Source organism: Mustelus asterias, chromosome 15, assembly GCF_964213995.1.
Source record: "Mustelus asterias chromosome 15, sMusAst1.hap1.1, whole genome shotgun sequence".
Taxonomy (NCBI): Eukaryota; Metazoa; Chordata; class Chondrichthyes; order Carcharhiniformes; family Triakidae; genus Mustelus; species Mustelus asterias.
This window is the reverse complement of record NC_135815.1, coordinates 38,415,440-38,439,293: the sequence shown is the minus strand read 5'-3', so window position 1 is coordinate 38,439,293 and position 23,854 is coordinate 38,415,440. Positions and strand designations below refer to the sequence as shown.

General features: G+C 42.1%; 1 protein-coding gene across 1 annotated transcript in view; it reads right to left on the bottom strand.

Moving 5' to 3' along the window:
* The window catches only part of ush2a (Usher syndrome 2A (autosomal recessive, mild)), a 916,330-nt gene that overhangs the window by 652,308 nt on the left and 240,168 nt on the right, over nucleotides 1-23,854 (bottom strand). Inside the window, exon 20 of the mRNA XM_078230465.1 lies at nucleotides 19,312-19,456. Within this exon, the coding sequence (XP_078086591.1) occupies nucleotides 19,312-19,456 (145 nt within the window). The remainder of the gene's footprint in view (nucleotides 1-19,311; nucleotides 19,457-23,854) is intronic.

The window sequence follows — 23,854 nt, the reverse complement described above, 5'->3', positions numbered from 1 at the left end:
TTCTTGGCAGTAAGTTGGAATAAAAATTTAAACACATGAGTAATCAGTAGCATTGTCCTTACTTTTAGTGCGCCTCCATGTGCCAATTTCACAATCGATCTCACGCACTGAACATTGTTAATATGGTTATGGTTGATAATAGAGTCATTGAGAAAATATGTATGAACATTGGAGCCACCCAATTTCTGGGTCACTAAAACCTTTTACCTGTCTATTTACAATAGATTAGCATTCGTCATCCTCTTTGTTTCACCCCAAATGTTTTTGAAAAAAGCTCTCAGGGACATTAGATTTAGGACATTATCTAGGCACTGCTTTGTGTTACCTGTACCTTATTTGCATCCTTTGCCATTCCACTAACTGGAACAGCTGGGCGATAGCTGTAAAATGGTTTTATGGTCTTAATCAAACCAAGACAGTTCAAGAGAGATTTTTTTTAAATGTATTCTTGTGGGAATTAATGTTTGCAGATGTGCAAAGGGGGCATATAGACAATTCTCAGCATACTCACTGTTCAAAAATATTCATGCCTGATAAGACAGGTAATTACTTATATATTGAAGAAATATCTAACAGCATTTTCAACTTATTTTGAAAACGAGCTAATATATGTGGATGCATTCAGGTATGCATCACAGCTGCTTGTTAAACTCTCTTTGTACACAATTCATTATTTTAAAATAGCCCCCAATTTCTCCCTAAGGATTCACAATTGTATTCCAAAATTACGTGGTCGGCTCCAAGGCCACCTTCAATGCTAAAGACCAGAAAGCATGGGCCGTTGCTATTCTAATTTTACTGCCTTTTATTGGAAAGTTTCCCAGTCATCTCTCAGTCCCATTCTGGTTAAAATCGTTCTCAACAGAAACCGAGAAGAAACTTAGATTAAAACAACATTGGTCCCATTCTATGCACTGCAAGTTAGTTCTCTATTGCTTGTGCAACTTCACTATCTCCCAACTCCAGGGACGGCACAGTTAAGCAATGATTAGCACTGCTGCCTCACAGTGTCAGGGACCCAGGTTCGATTCTAAGCTTGGATCACTGTCCGTATGGAGTCTGCATGTTCTCCCCGTGTCTGCTTGGGTTTCCTCTGGTTGCTCTGGTTTCCTCCCACAGTCTGAAAGACGTGCTGGTTAGGTGCATTGGCCATGCTAAATTCTCCCTCAGTGTACCCGAACTGATTTTCACAGTAACTTGTAAGTCTACTTGTGACACGAATAAATAAACTTTTTAAAAAACGGTAATCTAGTAATAAAATGGCTCTTACCAAGTTTTCTAAAAATCTGAGGAAGAAAGTTTTAAGACACTGAGGTGGCAAATTAAGGCTCAAGGACACAGTGTTTACAGACGCACAGCTGAATACACCAATGATTCTCAGCCCACCATTTCAGGAAGAAAAACTGAGGCAGATGAGAGGAAGCAATTTATCAAGTTTGTTGAAAATCCAATAAAGAATTTTAAATCACTGGGGTTATATATCAGTATTTACAGACCCAGGAATAGGACGCATAGACAGCTTCCTGCACGATCATTTCTGGAAGAAACCCTGTATCTGCTTATTGGAGATTCACAGGTCACAATAGATATTTTGACAGAGGATCCTTTTACCTCTATAGAATAATATTACAAAGCACTTTTTTGTATTCTTAAATGTCTATAACTGAAGTTGCATAATTGAAAATATTTTAGTTAAAAAATTAATTACTTTTACTTAACTGATTTTAGAAACAGTAAGTGAATATAAGTAGGAGAGATAAATTGATCAATATATTCAATGTTACTTTTGAACAAGTACTGTTTAAAAAGTTGAATGCTCCAAATGCAAATTTCAAAGATTGTTTCAACAAAATGAGTTTTTACTTTTTGGTATTAGGAATGTAGTCTGAAGTTTAAAAATAGATAAAGTGCTTTGAAGCATCGTATCTGTATTCACATATAGGCAAAAAAAATGAAGGCAATGAAACAAGCCACGTCACATAAACCCCCTGTAAATAAAATTTGAGTGGTAAAATTAAAATAATTCAGAACTAGGTAACTGCTCATACAGCTTAAAGGGAAGTATCAAAAGGTCTCCGGGCTTTGAAGATTCATACCAAGATATCAGATTGCAGGTGTCCAACACAATGCCCATTTCTGTTATTTGTTAGAAAATGATGTATTATAGAAAAAATATGTGGTGCAATGATTTCATATAATTCTTTGAATGTTTGATACAAGAAAAGCTGTAATGTCAAACACATATATCTACTTTAAACTTAATTTTTTGGCTACTGAATATGTAATCGACTGAGCTTGACATATGCATTTTATGGAGAATAGATGTTTTGGCCATTATTTGGAATCAGCAGTAGGATCAATTGATCAAAATATTCCTCTTTCCTTATTTCAGTTCATTGGATATAAACGTCTTTCTGGAATCCATTGCAGATGTCAATGTTATAAGATGAACAGATGGTTATTCAAGCTAATGGAAGCACCACTTTAATAATGTGTTACTGTGTACACAAACAGACATGAAGATTGGAAAGATTTAAAATTCATCACCTCCAGTCAACAGGGTCCTCTCAAATCTGAACCAACAGAGTGAGAAAAATGCTCTACATAATATAAAATATGTTATACACGGAGATATAGATATAGGCTGAATTTTTCGACACAAACTTGGCACTGTGGTTAGAACAAAATGAAACATAATTTCTTTAACAATCACATTTCGTTGTGCTTTAACCACAATGCCATGTGGGTGTAAAATGATTCTGGAAACCAACAGTATACCAAGTATACTAACCGTTTTAAGATGCAGCATATTGAGCTGACCATATGTTACAGTACTGTTCAGTGGCTGAGTGATTCATGCCCGTCACATTCTAGTATATCAATTAAACCTCTTTGAATTCTGCATGATTTGTGTCTGTGTTATTAAACCCTGCTAATTCATCCCACTTATATGTATGTTATAAATCTCTAGGAGTGCTGCATGATTCATGAGAATCTGCAAGCATGTTACTGCAAATTTTGTGCTTGTAATTAACAATAAATTGTTTATAATATTGTGCAATTAAATCTTCCAGTCACACTGCAAACAAACTATAAAATGGAGTTTTGTTTTAATATATTTGAAGGTAAAGATTTCAGTCTTTATGATTAATAGATTATCAGCTTATCTTCACAAACATTATTATTTGTTATTGAATTTATTAATAGATACAACCCAACCAGTCTGTAAGTCACCTTGGGACCAATCTTACATTCTCATTACAATGCTACCTAGATTTGAAAATTAATGAACAGTAACATATTCTTTTCATTTTTTATTACATATAGATCATCACTGTATTTGTATTATAATTTTACAGTATTGTACACATCTCCTGCTTTTAACAATTTCTTTAATATATAGATATTGGAGTTTAGAAAATGGCATTCAAGTCGCTGCAATGTCCAAAAGCAAGAAGGTCACACAATCATCTCTACAACTTCTTTGTATATTCAAGTTCATTATGATTATATTATGATCACGTAACTATATTTTCTCAATGCGCAAATATCAGGCATAATGCTTCCAACAAATGTGTGTGTATTTTTGTGTGTGAATTATTTATAAAAAGTAAAGCACATAATAATGCCAAAATGTAATATAGTGGAACAGATGAAAAACAATGTCTAAAGACTAACTACTTAACATATAGAAAACACAAACTAGAACTTATTATGTTCTACAACTGGTAGTCATTGTGATGTTTCCTAAGATGTTGGCTCTACCCATCAGTAAAGTTGGGGGCAAAATCTCTGTGTGAAGTTAGAAGAAATAAAATAGGACTAACAACACCAGATATAATTTAAATTTTTGGATTTCAATCCGACTGGGCAAATTCAACATCATGTGAAATTGCATGGAGGTATACAGTAAAAGCTTGGGTCTGCTTTAAGCTATTCTTTGGGAGCAGGTTCATTTCTCGTTTTTTGATGTGCCGCGGAATTTATAATTTTCTGGGAATTTAGTGAAACCAATTGAAGTCCAATTATATTTTAATCCAATTTAACAAGCCAACTTTGAGAAATTTGAAAGATTTTGACCTGACACCCTCTTCAGCCCCTCAGCAAATTAAACTCCACCCGTTATTTTTTCACACAGGTATGGAGACAGTGTGGAATTTTTTTTGTGTGTGGTAGGTCTTGTTAGCTATTGTGTGGACTGCTTTCTGAAGAACACCTTTTTTAAAAAAACATGTAGACTAGTTTTAATTTTGAGAAATGAAATGTTAAAAATCTTTGATGTAACCTATGTAATATAAATAATGCATTTTAAAAATTAAAATGTATGTGACATGCGCAATATATTTAATTTTATTCCTGTGTGGCTAAAAGGAACCATATAATTCACCCATGACTGTATTGCTCAAGGATTATTCTGCTTTCTTTCATCTTAAAATACCTCAGATTATTCTGTACCACTACATCTGAAACAGTGTCCATCTCCTTGAAATAAATGATCATATAATTAACAAGGATGAATCATCAGAGAATTCCAACACTGTTCAAGTGTTCTAGTCAAAGGTGGAACTAATTCATTTCAACTGATTTCCACTGCTTGGTGAACATTTTTGATTTTTTAAATTCCTGGCAACAGCCTTAGATTCATGAGTCCATACATCAAGTCAGTAGTTTAATGCGCAAATGAAATTGAATTCAAAGCAGAAAACTAATTGAAGGAGAGAAACAAAGGTGCTCAGTAATGTGGTTTTATTAATCTGGAATACTGCATTTGCATAATTATTTCTTCTTTTTAGTGCGCCTGCAGAAACTGAATGTTATAATGAAGGGCTTGTTCTTGGCAAGAAGCAACAAAATGCATTCATTGTGTAGGGAAAAAAAGCACACAAGCGTTCTAAAAAAAGATAGACAACGGTTTGGAAATGGTCGCTTTGTTTTGGGATCGCAAAGCAAACAAATTACATGCCTATTTGATTTCAAAAGTTGCAACTATATACTGGTTATGTAAACGAAATCTTTATTACTAAATCAATTAGGAAACTCAAGCTAATTATTCGACCAATAATCAATTGTATGCTAGTGAAGTATTACAATGTAGTATTTAGTACACAATTACACAAATGACTTGTTATGTAAGGATGTAATTTTATCACAGCAAAACAGAAACTATAGGAGATTGGTGGGGAAAATGCAAGGCAAATTTTACTTCCTTCAGTAATATCTAGTAGCCTCGTCATTCCTGAACCATTCCAACTGTATGATGGTTCTCTATCCAATGTTTGCAATGCGGATCTGCAGAGGACATTTTGATTTAAGTGCTGTTACTTTGTTATCTTGGCAGCTGATGTGGGATCTTTAAGATACACTGAAGAACTTAGAAGTTAAGCCATGCATATGCTCGAGATCTCTCTGGCTAATGAGCAGTGCTTCTTGGTCAATACCTTTCTTTTGACCAAGATGACTTCTGACTAATACGCAGTCCTCTTGTTTACAGCATTCCGATGAGTTTGAATTGGAATTTTCTTGGCACAGCTTTTCGATTTGAACATTTGTAAAGCTTAAAATATATCCCATTTGTTTGAAACATATACATCGTAAGTAAAATACAGGGCGGGATCTTGAGCCCGCACTCTAAGTGCGTGAGATCACCAGCAGGGGCTCAAGATACAGTGAAATCCGGAAATCGCAAATCTCGCCGGTGAGATCGCAATTTGTGATTTTCACCTCCCCTCGTTGGTGACATAATCAGGTTCACACCCTAATCTTCAAACATTTCAATAAATTGAAATCTAATTATACACCCGCTCACCAAATTATACCCCCTCATGAGGTTTGCATAGGTCGTCATCGTTTACAGCAGGTTCACCCAGACGTGAACCTGTCGTGGGAATCCCCCCCGAGAGCGCAAAGGTCACTATAGCTCCCAGGGGAGAGGGACATGGTCAGTCAATGCCCTGGCAATGCCCCCCTAGGACCCACCTGGCAGTGCCAATTTATTTGTGGTGCTGAGGGGGAGTGGGGGAGCGGACATGCGAGTGATAGGGATGTCGGCGATGTTAATCTTTCCCTTCATGGTTGAATACATCTCAAGTACCCCCCATTGTCCTGAACCACAATGTTTATACAAAGGAGGAATTGAAAGCACTTAGCTGCTTTTGAAATTGCCTGTAGCTGCGACCCCCTCTGGCTGAGTCACCCATGGTGTGTGCGAGGGTGTGACCTGTTTTTTTCCATGGTGGGTGGAGGATGCGCCTCTGTGATGAGTAGTTGGCGTTGTTCCCCTGGCTCTGTAGGGAGGGGGGGGGGGGGCGGTGGTTTAACCATTTCTGTTGTAGGGAGAGAAGGGCCTGTCGGTCAGCGTGGAGATAATCTCTGAACGGGCGGGCAGGCAGGGGTATTTCCCACTATGCATAAATTTGCATTGATCAGGTGGGAGAAACTCACCTCACAGCCGCTGCTAACACCAGCAGAAAACGCTTCAGTTTTCCTGCTGGCGTGGGCACTTAGAGCCAATTCGGGAGAGTCACGGCCATGCCCTATTTAATTGCTAATTGTGGTATTCAGGTGCGCAGGGTTGGAGCTGGGGATAATAATGACAAGACAAGCATGTATTATTCAGTCCCCATTTATAAATTTTGCATTTTGTTGTTAATTTTGTATTGATCACACATGAAATCCTGCACATGGGACACGTGTCTTACACTTCCTATTTCTGAAGGCGGTGCTGTGATTAGCATTTTTAAAATTAAAGGGATTGCATTGTGTGTCACACAAAACCTGCTACTGTACAGAATTGTAAAATCGTAGAAAGATAAAAGTAGGTCACTTAGCCCCTCATGTTTGTACTCACTCTTTGTAGAACTATCCATTTGTCCCACATCTCTGCTCTTTCTCCCATCATCTATTTCCCCAATTCCCTTTTGAAAGTTACTATTGAATCTGCTTTCAACACCCATTCAAGAACTGCATTCAAGATCTCAACAACCATCTGAAAAAAATACACCTGATGAAACCTTTGGTTCTTTTGCCAATTATCTGGTCGGATTTTCAAAGAGGTGTGCAGACTGACTTGGAGGCAGACGTGCAGGCCATTTCACATTACCAGCCAGCATGCCAGTCTGCTGGCATGGTCCCACCTCTAACCTAACTTACAGATGGCTGCTTTGAGCAGGGTGCTGGGCGGATAGAGGGGTGGGTCATGGCTACCCATCCATGGATAACTGCTGATAGATGTCTGCGGCCTAGGCCAGCAATGCCTCAGCCATGATTACAAGAGGACCATAGCCATCCTGTGATCTTGTGGAGATGGTTCCCCTGGCAGCTATGATCACTTTTTATTGTTTGATACTGTAGCGAGAAGTCTTCAGATGTTTTTGAGATGTTCACTTGTTCTCTTACCTTCATCGCCAGCAAACAGCTGAGGGTGGGGCTGTGATCTTCCAGTGCCGGACGGTCTTCTATTGGCCCTCCAGATTTGGAAGCCCACTCACCGTTCTTATTTTGATGGGGCCAGTTCCTCCAAAATCTCCCTTTTGGTCCCACCATTCCCTTCCTTCTTATCTTCCCGACAGCAGAATTAGGAGCTGCCCCTTTGTAATGATTTTAATCAGGCCATTGAGGTTGGCCTGCTTGAATATAAACTCCCTGATTAAGGGCCAAATTGATGGTCCAATCAGGGAGCCCCATGCTCTGCACTTAAACAGGTATGTCAGTTCTTCTGGCACTCCGGATGTAGACTGCAGACTGAGAGCACTCGATATAGTGTTGTTGGATCTTGTAAATAAAGGGATTGTGGTGATGGGACTTCTGCCTCCGAGGACTTATTATACCCTTAAAGCTGTAAACCCTGGTTACCAAACCTCTGCCACTGGAAAAGGTTTCTCCTCATTTAGCCTATTAAATCTGTTACTGAAATCCTCTCTGCTCTCAGAAGAAAAACCCTAGCTTTTCAAGCCCTCCACATAACTGGTCCTCGCCTGTCGCCCGGATACACCTTGGCGTGCCTTGTTGCCGTCGGGCGGCGGAGGTCCCCAGTGGAGGTCCCTCTACGGAGGGATATCCCCCAATTATCTTGGGGACCTGGGGTGGAGGGTTCTGCTAGCAGCAGTGCCGTACAACCGTAGGTTTTTCCTCTTCACGGGCTCCCGAGACTGCCCTTTCTGTGGCCTCGTGGAGTCCGTGGACCATGTCTACGTTCTGTGTTTTAGGCTGCACACCCTTTTTGGTTTCCTCAAACACCTCTTATTGATGTTTTGTTTGCACTTCAGTCCCACGCTCCTGATCTACGGGCACCTGGTGCGGAGAGGGGCGGGTCGGGATGCCGACCTCCTCGTGAACCTGCTCCTGGGCCTGGCGAGACGTGCCATCAATAGGTCCAGGCAGCGGGCGATCGACGGGGCCATCCACCCCGACTGTCTGCCCCTCTACCGCGGCTACATTCGCGGCCAGGTGTCTCTGGAGAGGGAGCATGTGGTGTCCACGGGCGCGGTTGATGCCTTCCGCGACCGCTGGGCGCCGCAGGGGCTGGGGTGTATTATCGACCCCGATAATCACCTTTTGGTTTGACGTTTTAAGTTTCCTTTCGACTTTGATTTTGGTTCGGGCTGTTCCCCCTTTCTTTTGGGGAGCCGCCCCTTTTAATTTGTCCCTAAGTTAATTTGAGTTCGTTTACTTGACTGGTGTGAAAAGAAATCCCTGATTAAGGGCCAAATTGATGGTCCAATCAGGGAGCCCCATGCTCTGCACTTAAACAGGTATATCAGTTCTTCTGGCACTCCGGATGTAGACTGCAGACTGAGAGCACTCGATATAGTGTTGTTGGATCTTGTAAATAAAGGGATTGTGGTGACGGAACTTCTACCTCCGAGGACTTATTATACCCTTAAAGCTGTAAACCCTGGTTACCAAACCTCTGCCACTGGAAAAGGTTTCTCCTCATTTAGCCTATTAAACCTGTTACTGAAATCCTCTCTGCTCTCAGAAGAAAAACCCTGGCTTTTCAAGCCCTCCACATAACTGGAGTTCCCCATCCCTAGTAATCTAGTAAATCTCACTGTCTCTAAGGCCTTGACTGCCTTCCTAAGGTATGGTGCTCAAGAACTCAACACTGTACTCCAGTTGATTTCATGTGTTTTGTAAAGTTTTAGCATTTAGTAAACTTTTAGTAAAAGAGGTGGAGGAGTAGCATTGTTGACCAAGGATAGTTTAACGGCTGCGGAAAGGCACTTCGAGGGGGATCTGCACACTGAGGTAATATGGGCTGAGGTTAGAAATAGGAAAGGAGCGGTCACATTTTTAGGAGTTTACTATAGGCCCCCAAATAGTAATAGAGATGTGGAGGAAGAAATTGCTCAGCAGATTATGGATATGTGTGGGGGTCACAGGGTAGTTGTCATGGGGGACTTTAACTTTCCAAATATTGATTGGAACCTTTGTAGGTCAAATAGTTTGGATGGGGCAGTTTTTGTGCAGTGTATGCAGGAGGGTTTCCTGACACAATATGTGGATAGGCCGACAAGAGGTGAGGCCACATTGGATTTGGTACTGGGAAATGAACCGGGCCAAGTGTTAGATTTGGTTGTGGGAGAGCACTTTGGAGATAGTGACCACAATCGGTGTCTTTTGTTATTGCAATGGAGAGGGATAGGGCCGTACGGCAGGGCAAGGTTTACAATTGGGGGAGAGGTAATTATGATGCGATTAGGCAAGAATTAGGGGGCATAAGATGGGAACAGAAACTGTCAGGGAAAGGCACTAATGAAAAGTGGAACTTTTTCAAGGAACAAATACTGGGTGTCCTTGATAGGTATGTCCCTGTCAGGCAGGGAGGAAATGGCCGAGTGAGGGAACCATGGTTCACGAAAGAGGTGGAATGTCTTGTGAAAAGGAAGAGGGAAGCTTATGTAGGGATGAGGAAACAAGGTTCAGATGGCTCGATTGAGGGTTACAAGTTAGCAAGGAATTAGCTGAAAAAGGGGCTTAGGAGAGCTAGAAGGGGACATGAGAAGTCCTTGGCGGGTCGGATCAAGGAAAACCCCAAAGGCTTTTTACTCTTATGTGAGGAATAAAAGAATGACCAGGGTGAGGTTAGGGCCGGTCAAGGACAGTAGTGGGAACTTGTGTATGGAGTCAGTAGAGATAGGTGAGGTGATGAATGAATACTTTTCTTCAGTGTTCACCAAGGAGAGGGGCCATGTTTTTGAGGAAGAGAAGGTGTTACAGGCTAATAGGCTGGAGGAAATAGATGTTCGGAGGGAGGATGTACTGGCAGTTTTGAATAAACTGAAGGTCGATAGGTCCCCTGGGCCTGATGAAATATATCCTAGGATTCTTTGGGAGGCAAGGGATGAGATTGCAGAGCCTTTGGCTTTGATCTTTGGATCCTCACTGTCCACGGGGATGGTGCCAGAGGACTGGAGAGTGGCAAATGTTGTTCCTCTGTTTAAGAAAGGGAATAGAAATGACCCTGGTAATTATAGACCGGTTAGTCTTACTTCGGTGGTTGGTAAATTGATGGAAAAGGTCCTTAGGGATGGGATTTACGACCATTTAGAAAGATGCGATTAATCCGGGATAGTCAGCATGGATTCGTGAAGGGCAAGTCGTGCCTCACAAATTTGATTGAATTTTTTGAGGAGGAAACTAAGTGTGTTGATGAAGGTAGGGCAGTTGATGTCATATGCATGGATTTTAGTAAGGCGTTTGATAAGGTCCCCCATGGTCGGCTTATGATGAAAGTAAGGAGGTGTGGGATAGAGGGAAAGTTGGCCGATTGGATAGGTAACTGGCTATCTGATCGAAGACAGAGGGTGGTGGTGGATGGAAAATTTTCAGACTGGAGGCAGGTTGCTAGCGGAGTGCCACAGGGATCAGTGCTTGGTCCTCTGCTCTTTGTGATTTTTATTAATGACTTAGAGGAGGGGGCTGAAGGGTGGATCAGTAAATTTGCTGATGACACCAAGATTGGTGGAGTAGTGGATGAGGTGGAGGGCTGTTGTAGGCTGCAAAGAGACATAGATAGGATGCAAAGCTGGGCTGAAAAATGGCAAATGGAGTTTAACCCTGATAAATGTGAGATGATTCATTTTGGTAGGACTAATTTAAATGTGGATTACAGGGTCAAAGGTAGGGTTCTGAAGACTGTGGAGGAACAGAGAGATCTTGGGGTCCATATCCACAGATCTCTAAAGGTTGCCACTCAAGTGGATAGAGCTGTGAAGAAGGCCTATAGTGTGTTAGCTTTTATTAACAGGGGGTTGGAGTTTAAGAGCCGTGGGGTTATGCTGCAACTGTACAGGACCTTGGTGAGACCACATTTGGAATATTGTGTGCAGTTCTGGTCACCTCACTATAAGAAGGATGTGGAAGCACTGGAAAGAGTGCAGAGGAGATTTACCAGGATGCTGCCTGGTTTGGAGGGTAGGTCTTATGAGGAAAGGTTGAGGGAGCTAGGGCTGTTCTCTCTGGAGCGGAGGAGGCTGAGGGGAGACTTAATAGAGGTTTATAAAATGATGAAGGGGATAGATAGAGTGAACGTTCAAAGACTATTTCCTTGGGTGGATGGAGCTATTACAAGGGGGCATAACTATAGGGTTCGTGGTGGGAGATATAGGAAGGATATCAGAGGTAGGTTCTTTACGCAGAGAGTGGTTGGGGTGTGGAATGGACTGCCTGCAGTGATAGTGGAGTCAGACACTTTAGGAACATTTAAGCGGTTATTGGATAGGCACATGGAACACACCAGGATGATAGGGAGTGGGATAGCTTGATCTTGGTTTCAGATAAAGCTCGGCACAACATCGTGGGCCGAAGGGCCTGTTCTGTGCTGTACTGTTCTATGTTCTATGTTCTAACCTCCTTGCTTTTGTATTCTATCCTGCTACTGATAAAGCCAAGAATCACACATTTTTTTAAAAGCCTTTTCAAATTGTCCTGCACCTTCAAATATTTGTGTTCCCATGTCTCTCTGTCCCCCTTCAAATTTGTTTAGATTCCCTTTGATTCTTCCTAATAAAATGCATTAAATTTCATCTTTATAGTGAGAATATATCGTCGTACCTTCCCGTAAATGGCTAAAAGGTTTTCAATTTTTTTTTAATTTTTCCACTGTAGATGAATGTACTAAAGGGTGAGATTTGGGCAATAAAATAAATGGGTGATAAAGGATAGGCAGCTGCTTTATATTCTACTCAATTGTCTTTGCCAGTGACTTCAATATGAATCACTATTGCTAGTTGAGTGCCTTCAGACAAGACGAATTTCACCCGTTGATGTCCAAAATAAAACTTTAAATCAAATAAGAAATTACAAATTGCATAATAACATGATTAAATTTATACACGGTTGCTACTAATTCAAATGCTTCTTCTTTTTAACTGTCAACATGGCAATGATCTGGTGATATCATCACTGGAGGATTAATCCAGAAATTCAGCTAATGTTCTGGGGACCTGGGTTCAAATCTTGCCATGGCAGGTGATGGAATTTGAATTCAATACAAAATATCTGGAATTAAGAATCTACTGGTGACCATGAAATCATTGTCAATTGTCAGAAAAATTCATCTGATTCACTAACGTCCTTTAGGAAAGGAAATCTTCCATCCCACATGTGACACATGTGGGCCAGATCAGGTAAGAACCACTCTTAACTGCCCTCCAAGTTAACTCAGGATGGGGAATAAATGCAGGCCAGCCAGCAACGCCCATGTCCCATGCTTCAAAATTCAACTTGTTTTAAAAGTAATAAAATTACAACAAACAAATCACACTTGGGACAGGCAATTTCCATGTTGCCATCTCCTTGTTGGTACATAAAAATAGCACAGTAAAAATACCTTCCAACAATTTACCCACCACAGATGTAAGGCTCACTGGCCTGTAGTTCTCTTTTTAAACAAAGGCACAACATTTGCCACTCTCCAATCTTCAGGTACTTTATGCTTTCAAAAGAGTGCTTTCAAAAGAGTGTTAACAAGGAATCAGGGTAAACACATTCTTCTTAGAGTGAAGGGCAAGGCTGGCAGAAGTCGGGAATCCTGGATGACTCTGGATATTGAGGCCCTGGTCAAGAAGAAGAAAGAGTCACATGACGTGCATAGGCAGCTGGGATCAAGTGAATCTCTTGAAGAGTATAGGGGGTGTAGGAGTAGAATTAAGAGAGAAATCAGGAGGGCAAAAAGGGGACACAAAATTGTTTCGGCAGATAAGGCAAAGGAGAATCCAAAGAGCTTCTGCAAACACATAAAGGGCAAAAGAGTAACAAGGGAGAGAGCAGGGCCTCTTAAGGATCAACAAGGTCATCTATGTACGGATCCACAAGAGATGGGTGAGATCCTAAATGAATATTTCTCATCAGAATTTACTGTTGAGAAAAGCATGGATGTTAGGGAACTTGGGGAAATAAATAGTGATGTCTTGAGGAGTGTACATATTACAGAGAAGGAGGTGCTGGAAGTCTTAAAGCACATCAAGGTAGATAAATCTGCGGGACCTGATGAGGTATATCCAAGGACATTGTGGGAGGCTAGGGAGGAAATTGCGGGTCCCCTAGCCGAGATATTTGAATCATCGATAGTCACGGGTGAGGTGCCTGAAGATTGGAGAGTGGCAAATGTTGTGCCTTTGTTTAAAAAGGGCTGCAGGGAAAAGCCTGGGAACTACAGGCCAGTGAGGCTCACATCTGTGGTGGGTAAATTGTTGGAAGGTATTTTGAGAGACAGGATCTACAGGCATTTAGAGACGCAAGCACTGATTAGGAACAGTCAGCATGGCTTTGTGAGTGGAAAATCATGTCTCACAAATATAATTGAGTTTTTTGAAGGGGTAACCAAGAAGATAGATGAGGGCAGTGCAGTTCATGTTGTCTACATAGACTTTAGCAAGGCCTTTGACAAGGTACCGCATGGTAGGTTGTTGCATAAAGTTAAATCTCACAGGATCCAGGGTGAGGTATCTAAATGGATACAAAATTGGCTTAACAGAAGCCAGAGGGTGGTTGTAGAGAGTTGTTTTTCAAACTGGAGGTCTGTGACCAGCGGTGTATCTCAGGGATCAATGCTGGGTCCACTGTTATTTGTCATTTATATTAATGATTTGGATGAGAATATAGGGGGCATGGTTAGTAAGTTTGCAGATGACACCAAGATTGGTGACATAGTGGACAGTGAAGAAAGTTATCTCCGATTGCAAAGGGATCTTGATCAATTGGGCCAGTGGGCTGACGAATGGCAGATGGAGTTTAATTTAGACAATGCGAAGTGATGCATTTTGGTAGATTGAACCAGGGCGGGACTTACTCAGTTAATGGTAGGGCGTTGGGGAGAGTTACAGAACAAAGAGATCTAGGGGTACATGTTCATAGCTCTTTGAAAGTGGAGTCACAGGTGGACAGAGTGGTGAAGAAGGCATTCGGCATACTTGGTTTCATCGGTCAGAGCATTGAATACAGGAGTTGGGACATCTCGTTAAAGTTGTACAAGACATTGGTAAGGCCACACTTGGAATACTGTATGCAATTCTGGTCACCCTATTATAGAAAGGATACTATTAAACTAGAAAGAGTGCAGAAAAGATTTACTAGGATGCTATCAGGCCTTGATGGATTGAGTTATAAGGAGAGGCTGAATAGACTGGGTCTTTTTTCTCTGGAGCGTAGGAGGCTGAGGGGTGACCTTATAGAGGTAGGAGAGTCTAAAACTAGAGGGCATAGGTTTAAGGTGAGAGGGGAGAGATACAAAAGTGTCCAGAGGGGCAATTTTTTCACACAGAGGGTGGTGAGTGTCTGGAACAAGCTGCCAGAGGTAGTAGTAGAGGCGGGTACAATTTTATCTTTTAAAAAGCATTTAGATAGTTACATGGGTACGATGGGTATAGAGGGACATGGGCCAAATGCGGGCAATTGGGATTAGCTTAGGGGTTTTAAAAAAAAAAGGCGGCATGGACAAGTTAGGCCGAAGGGCCTGTTTCCATGCTGTAAACCTCTATGACTCTATAATAGGACTATAAATAGATGGGGAATAGTAGAAATGATTGTTTGTTCAGACATTCTGGTTTCTGGGTGCTCCCTGACTGCTGTAGTTGGGTCTCCTGCCAGAAGCAGGCTGGTCGAAATTCATAAATACCAAGTCTACTCAAATCACAAAATTGTTATTGCTCGGAAGGAGGCGATTTGGCCCATGTATCTGCTCCGGCTCTCTGAATGGGCAACTTCCCTAGTTCCAGTCTCCAGCCTTCTCCCCATAACTCTATACATTCTTTGATTTCAGATAACAGTCTTATTCCCTCTTCAATGCTTCAATTGAACCTACCTCAACCGTACTCAGAGGCCGAGCATTCCTGATCCTAACGACTCGACCCCTGGTTCAAAACTGGGTGGCAATATTTGCAGCTGCGATAGTTGAGGGGTTAAAGTGTTGGACTTGAAATCCAATGGGGTTTCCCTGTGCAGATTCGAACCCAGCTCGCAGTGAGTGTGATTGAAGTTATTTATTCTCTTTAATCAGTTCCCCCGGGTGATCAGTGACTGGAAAACTGATCAGAATTTCCATTGGTTTTTAATCCTGAGGCATGTGGCTAGTTGGCTGAAGCACCTGTCTTAGGTAAGCAGGAGATGGTGTGTTCGAATCCCGGCAGAACCTTACTCCATTTAAACTGACCTGTGTCTTTGAGCACTTCTTCCATAACAGGACAAAAATCTGTCTTTGTTCCAAAATTGCAGATTAACATTGTCCTTCCACTTATTTAAAAAAATGACTAGCTGTGTAAAAAAGCTTTCCCTCATTCCACCATTGCTTCTCAAATTGTATCGCCAGGACATCCAACGCCACTTAAGTCTCATCCCACATTATCACTGCGAGTATTTTACTTCCCCACAAAGCACAGACACGATAAGTTGAGTGACTGCCAATACTAACAATGTTTAAAGGGATCATAAATGGTTCTCAGGTAAAGCACTAGAAAGTTACGGGAGAAATATTGCTTATACATCTAAGTGAACTAGAATGTTGGCCAAACAGCCTGTTGATTTCGGACGCTTAAATGACCTTGTAAGCCTCCAACACGGCAAACTGGAAGGACATGTTCATTATGAAGCAGATGTGCACCCCCTGCTATCTTGGTGAAGTCATAAATATTGGAGTGCAGTGCCAACACTTTAAAAAGACAATCTATGTCGAAATAAGTTGCCTAACGCCTGCCCGAAGACCATTCTGGATGATTGGCTTGCCCTGAGGCAGTCAGTATCAACTGGTTTCAGCAAAATCAAACCTACCTGTGGCCCAACAGATAATCCTTAAAGAGATTGCTTTTGATGCAGCGAACAGCAGGTACATTTTTATAGTATACTCACCTGCATGTAGAATCAGGAGAAAAGCTGGCTGCTGCTGCTCACCTATTGTGCTACATAGAATCCCTACAGTGCAGAAGGAGGTCATTCAGCCCATCGATTCTGCACCGACCACAATCCCACCCAGGCCCTATTCCCGTAACCCCACATATTTACTCTGCTAATCCCCTGACACTAGAGTCAATTTAGCATGGCCAATCATCCTAACCTGCACATCTTTGGACTGTGGGAGGAAACTGGAGCACCCAGAGGAAATCCGTGCAGACACAGGGAGAAAGTGCAAACTCCACACAGATAGTGAACTGAGGCCGGTATTGAACCCGAATCCCTGGCGCTGTGAGGCAGCAGTACTAGCAGTACTAGCCACTGTGCCGCCCCAAATTAGGCTACGCCTAACAAACAGCTACCTCTCCAGTATCCTCCCACCGCCTCCGCCACAGCTACTCCTAGCCCCCGCTATGTGCCACTCCAATCAACCTCCCAATTCCCACTCACCCCACCTTCCACACTTACCTGAGGGCAGCTGTCAACCGGTAACCAGATCAAAACACTATGGGATAACTGGTTTATAAAGGCAATTTCTACTTTAAACATAGTACAGAAATCTATAATGGGAATATATGACAAAATAGCATGATGAAAAGACAAGTCATTAAAAAGGAAGGTTCGTAAGCTTCTCTATGGATGCTGTACCCTAAAGACCAAAAGGAGAACCACTGAGTAACAGCAGAGAACACATGGTGCACTGATAGACCTTCCAGTGCAATGATGGGATTACAAAAGAGAGTAGAGAATTGTGCTTCACGCATGAATGAACTGATGTTTCAGGACATTGCTTTTCAATAGATAGGAGTGACCAGTTCTCTGGAAGATTTTGGGTGGGATTTTCCAGCCTCACTTGCCCCGATACCGGAAAATCCCGCCCAAGGTCGACAGACCTTTCCATGCTCTGCCCCTGGCCTGCTCCAATTTCCATAGCAGATGGGACGGCAAAATTCCAGCCCAAATGTTGCAACCCAGTGAGTTGATGCACAGCTTGACCAAGGCCAGGCACATTCTGAATGCCAAAATGGCTGGCACCTTAAATAGGATGACAGATAAGTTAGCCTCAGCTTTACAGTGCCATACAAATCTGCTCCATGGTGTTAGAGAGCACAGTGACAATAGATGGGAAATGTAGCTAGTCTATAAGAGGGATGATGGCAAAGTGGACACGAAGCACTCCCATTTCTCACCCATTACCTACTTACTTAAATAAGAGCATGCCAATGGCTGTTCCATCACATATCTTGTGGTCATGTGGCCTTCACTATGGGACTGTTGGGCTTTGTTATTCAGATTTTTAAAAAATTCATTCGTGGGACATGGGTGTCGCATTTATTGCCCATCTCTAGTTGCCCTTGAAAAGGTGGTGGTGAGCTTCTTGAATCGCTGCAGTCCATGGGTGTTCTGTTGGGTGTCATCAGGCAAGTTTGAAATGGTTATCCCCTGTCTTATCTCTTAACTGTGCTACCAGATGCTAAAAATCTCAGGGTGCTTTGACTACCACATGTTGTAAACATTATAATAGCTCTCAATAAATATTACACAACCTTCGGAAATACCCTCCTGTGATTGCACATCAGCTGTACATTGATAGAATGGAAGCCCCAGAAATTCACAGTCTCATGGTTGCTCTAAATGTTCAAGGATTGCCACGCATGTGCAGCCAATGGTGACCTGCGCCTGTGGGAAACCAACCTAAGGTGCAAAATGGAGTGCCTACTCATTCTGACTGGCATTGCCACAGGTGAAATTCAGATAATTGCTGGCCCTGCCTATTATATACCAGTCTTGTGTATTTGTGGGCTGCCAACTGGGAAACCCTAAATGTGTGTTCAGCAGAGTCCTCCACTTTGTTACTTTGATGATCTTGTAGAGAAGTATGTGGGACAGGATTTTCCACCCCACCACCCCCCCGCAACATTTTCCAGTGGTGGAGGCTGCACGCCATTGGGCACCAGCAGAATCTTCCAGTCCTGCTGAAATCTGTGCCATTTTGTGTAGTTCACCTGTCTCACCACCAGGGCTCCCACCACAAGGGCCTTTGCTGGGACCAGAAGATCCCACTGGTGGAAGGACTGAAAAATCCCTCCCATGCTGTCTTACCAAAAGATTTTTGAAAGACTAGCTAGCCAGAGAGTTCTATGTTTCATGACCCACAATCTTGGTGACTTCTTCAAAAAATACAAATGGAACAATTAGTTATGAGTTGTGTTAAGAGTAGGTTATATGGCCCCGTTCTCTGCTGTAAACTTAAATGGTTTCATTAGAGACCCCATATTTGTTGAAAATTGAGATACCACATTGGTGCTGCCAGAGGTGTCCTTCTGAGCTTGTTAGATATGCCAAAGGGATATTTCATTCTATATTTATTCCATGCTACGTATGGCATGAAAGATCCATCATGCCTTAAAATAGTTCAGCACCCTAAGTGCTGAAGTCCAAAAACAGAACACAATGGTAATTTATTTACAGGTAGACCCGCATTGCATTATCTGAGGTGATTCTCCTTAACGTTCTTAGTTTTGTCAACATTTTTTACCTTTCAGTGGTTTGTTACACTAAACAGAAGGATATTTCCACATAATCAGCTGATGAAGCTGTAATTAACACTACTTTCCTCTTCAAAATCTGAAGCTGCAAATTAAGTGTGAATAGCTTATTTAATTTAATGCAGTCATACTTAAATTTTCTGGATGACTATTCCTAATAACATAAAAATTACATCATTAACTAGTATAATGAGAATTTTGCACTTATCAGAAAGTGCTATATTTTACACAATTGTATGATGACAATATGGCTAAAACATATCAAGACATATAACAATTTTTTTGCATCCATCAAGAAGTCAAAATTCAACTGTGTTTATATTAATTGCTGTTTGCTCTCTAGATATGTATAATATGGCAGATGATTTAATAGTACCTGCAGATAATGTTTCGCCTGAGCCTAGTTCACCTGTAATACATCCAATCCGATTACAGACAGTGATTGTAAAGTTGTAAATTCTGTAGGGTTTCAGATCTGTCACCAGGTAGAATCGCTCCTTGGCTGTTACTTTATGAAGCACCTGTATACAAAGTAAATATAGTCAATGTTGTGATCTTATCCCCCCCAAAAAATTACATTACCTTTATGCTTTGAAGCATAGATAAAAGATGGTAGTTCTTTATGTTAACGATAACATTGACACTTCTGATATTGATAATGTTATCCCTAATACAAGAATTTACCATAACAGCTCACAAAGCAAGGATATTTGTTCTAAATTCAAATAGAAACGCTACGCTTTACTGAAGATGTCTTTCTTTTCTGGCTAATCTCCTGCGATAATGCTCATAGATAATTTGGGAACTGGAACATGCTTATGACATTTAACTGTTAAGGTGGAGCTGTGTTTAATTTGGCTTAGCCCCTTAATGTTACTGCTCAGGCAAATGGTCTAAACAGGCATATTTCAGGGGGTCAATCTTCTGTAGATTGGCAGCTTCATATGCCTCCCTGTTTTCTTTTACCTTCCTGGAGAGAAAGAAGCAAAGTGGATGAGAGTAGATGGTGTGTTGAGGGTTGGGGGGGAGGCGGGTTGTGGTGGTGGTGATGGCAGTGAGAGGAGGATGGAGAGAAAAACAATGGTGAAAGGTAAAAGTGAGGGACGGGAGAAGACAGTGTGTGGGGGAAGGTGGGATTAGGAGGGGGATGGGGAGTTTGACTTAATGGAGTTAGTGGGGCGTGTTACAGACAGGGCGAGGGAGATCTACTGAAATATCTATTCCCTTCTGTACTGCCTGTGATCAGTAAGCTCTTGTAAGGAAGATGTGTGTGTTTCTTAACCTCTGAGTGTGTGGACAATTTGAGTAAACAGCAGCGAGCTTTCCATGGGTCTAAATTAAGAGGATTGTTTATTTAAACACCCACCCCAAAATGTAACACTACGTCGCTCACACAGAGTTTCACACACACAAACAAACTGAAGCGAAGTGCAGTTCAAGAAAACAGTGCACTTTTAAAAGTTATGGCTGAAAGGAATAGTTCATAATTCACGCAATTGTCCTGCTCTGGGAAACATACATTGCAGGACTGATGAAAATGATATCTAAATTCTAGAAGTACAGTTTACGGAAGTTCAATCACTGGAGTGAAATGCCAAAGTGGTTTTCAGGATTCACTCAAAGAGATGGACTTTCTGCAGTTCATGGAATCAGCTGCTTGTAGTCGCGTTACCAGGTCAATTTTCTATATTGCTGTATCCGATAAAGAAACAGGTTTGGAGACCTTGTTATGTGACAGTCTCCAGTTCTTAAAACATAGGTGTTACTGACTTTTCTGCTGCTGCAGTGCATTTCTGTGGGCAGTGCTTAAAGATTAAAAAGAGAGACCAACACGGCTGTCCCACCATATGGCTTCTAACAATTCTCTTTTCCAAATATGGGCCGGGATTCTCCCCAAAAAATTCTAAGTCCACAATTTGTTATAAAACGGGAGTAACTCCCACCAATTTTTTTAGCGTGATTTTCAGAATGAATCTCTGGCACTCTGAGTACTGCAGAGTGTCTCAGCAGGATTCCCTCAGAAAATCAGGAGAGGGGGCTTATTCCCGCCCGAGAGGCCAGCAGCACAGTGCTGAGCAGGCCACTGTGGATGCGCTCATAGATCTTCCCACCCCTGAATCCCACCCCTGAAATTTCACACTTCCCTTGTCCCCCACCTAAAACTCTGCCGGTGGGGAGCTAAAATTCTGGCTCATAGTTTAAAAGTTATGAATTTGACAACCCTTTACTGGGCTTGGTAGGAGACATGTTTAAGTGAGGAAGCTGGCCTTCGGCTACAAGGTAGTGAGATGTGCGAGTTTCAGTCATTAAAACGATAATCAGTGTTTCTGTTTAATTGGAGATAGGGATGTCAGTCTTGGAGGTAGAGAAACAGTTCCTTCCATGAGCCTCTCTGCCCCATTACCTTGCTTTCCACCTGAAAACGTATCTGTTGACATAGTGTTTTATCACTTGTCCTAATATCTCTTTTTGTGGCTCAGTGTCGAATTTTGTCTTAAATTGCTCATGTGTCCTTAGAGTATTTTATAATGCAAAATGTGTGATTCTAAATTAACATTGTTGCTGTATGCTTCATTGTCAGCCAGTTGAATGTTTGGCCTCAGTATTCAAGTTGACATTATTGCTACTCTACCTAGATGTCTTTACAAAATTCTCTGACTACTTTGACAGATGTGTCTTTATTTTGATAACTTTCAATCAGGGTTGAAATTAATGTCTGTTGAATTCACAAGTTATTTTACACTTCTGTACACTCATTCTGACAGCTTTTGAGAAGCCACAATCACAATTTTCTTGAAAGGTACATCTGAGGAATATTATGGGTTCAGTTCGGAGCTGTCATTTAACATTAGTTGCTGCCTTATTGTTCTCAATTTATTGCTTAATGACATGTTCACAGTGCCAGCTACCTTTGAGATTGTGAGACCCACTTACATTTTTAATATGTACAATTTGAAAACATTTGCTCTCACATGGGGTGGGGATTTTCTGGCCACGCTTGACCCAATGGCGGAAAATCCCGCCTGAGGTCAACGGAACTTTGCATGTTCCCCCCCCATCCCCACCATCCCCCATCTGCTACGGTTCCTGTGGCAGACATGCAGGGAAAATTCCCCCCATGGCTTTGCACATGTGCAATTGAAGACCAAACGTTGGGGGAATTTTAACAATCATTGGATGTTACAATGAAAAACATTGGTTTCACATAGACTGTGGCATAACTATGGCAAAAGGAGACCATCAGTGGATCTAAGTGCCAGACCTCGTAATATCTGGACAACTGACTTCCCACTCGCACAGGAGAAAACTGAACTGGAAGCAGCCGCTTGCCTGCTTGTGGAAATTTGGATGGCCTGTGGGCAACTGTCAACATTCAGAGGACTCAGGGTTTTGGGAAGGTTGCACTTTAGAGAATTCATAGTGGGCTATCTGACCCAGGATGAGTGGCCCAAACACTTCTGCTGCCCCCATCCCTTCAAAGGAAATTAAAACACTGAAAACTCTTTTGTTTCTGATCCTCTTTGCCATCAATGGGAAAGCTACCACACTTTTCACCACAGGACATAACTTAACGGTCGGGGCCTAGTGATAGCATCAGGTCCCAACCTGTTTCCTCAAACACTGCCCACTGACAGCAGGTGGGAGCATCTGCTGCCTGCTTAGGTGAGCTACCTAGTAGAACCTCTGGTTAATTTGAATTTTTGAGTTTGAAGTGCATGGATAAAGGTGAGATCAATTCAACAGTGACCTAACCTTGCGAGAAACTGACTGAGTCAGACTAGCCAGGCGTAAGCTGACAACCAATCCAATCAAGTTCATTTTCTGCCAAGTAGGCAGGTGGCGACATCACACTCATAGCCAGAATAAAGGAAGGATGAGAGCCTATGGCAGGCACATAACTGAACATAAATGAGGCAACAACCAACAAATGGCAGTGGAAAAATCAAGGCGAGAAACACCGAGATAGAGAGAGTGGGCAATTCCAAGTAACTTGGCTAGATGATAAACACCAAAATTGCAACCAAGACTGAAGCATTATACATGACCAATGACTGAAGTAACTTCTGGGAAGTCCAAAAGTGTCAGCATGAAGCTGGAAAAAAATCCACTTCAGTCATCACCGTAGAGTGTTGTACACTTTGCTTGCAAGAGTTGGACTCTGAGGAAAGAGGATGGTACCAAATCTTGAAATGTAGGTATTGCAGAGGACGTTCTGCATCAACTGCTTGGAAGGAAAGACAAATGAATGGGTTAGATCAAGAGTCAAAGTTCAGGAATCAAAATGGTTGCTAAGTAAGGCAAGCGAAAGAAAAATAGCCAAGTATAGACATTGGAAATGAAGACAGAGGGCCTGATTTTAGCATCAAGTTGCACCCGTTTTCGGGCATGAAAACTTAGTAAAGTCGGGTGTGAGGCGAGTAGTGTGATCCGTGACCACATCCGTGCCCATTCCCCCCTTTACCAAGTGCCTAAAATGGCTGCGATCAGGACCACGCCCAAAAGGGCATGACGGCAATTTAAATGCATTTAAATTGAATTAATGGGCTGCACGCCCAACTTTAGCAGCACTTCCCTCTTTACCATTGCATTCGCCAATTGGGAATCAGCGCGAATCAGACATGCTCAATAAAAGTCCGATTCAGGCGCTTCATCAGTGAGGGTTAGGGAGGAGGTAAGTGCATCGCGTCCGACGGCTCTCTGCTATTCACAGGTGTCCTGTTGTTGCAGCCATTTTCTGTCTCGGTGCCGACTCTGCAAGTGTGTGGGGGTGTGGGGGGCTGTTGCTCTGCAGGGTCTCCGATGTCCGACTTGTAGCACGGACCCGGGTCTCAGCATTGACCTCGGATGTTGCAGTGCTGTTGGGTCATAGTGCACTCAGCTCAATTCCAGCTGAAGGATGTGCACAAAGCCCTTGCAAA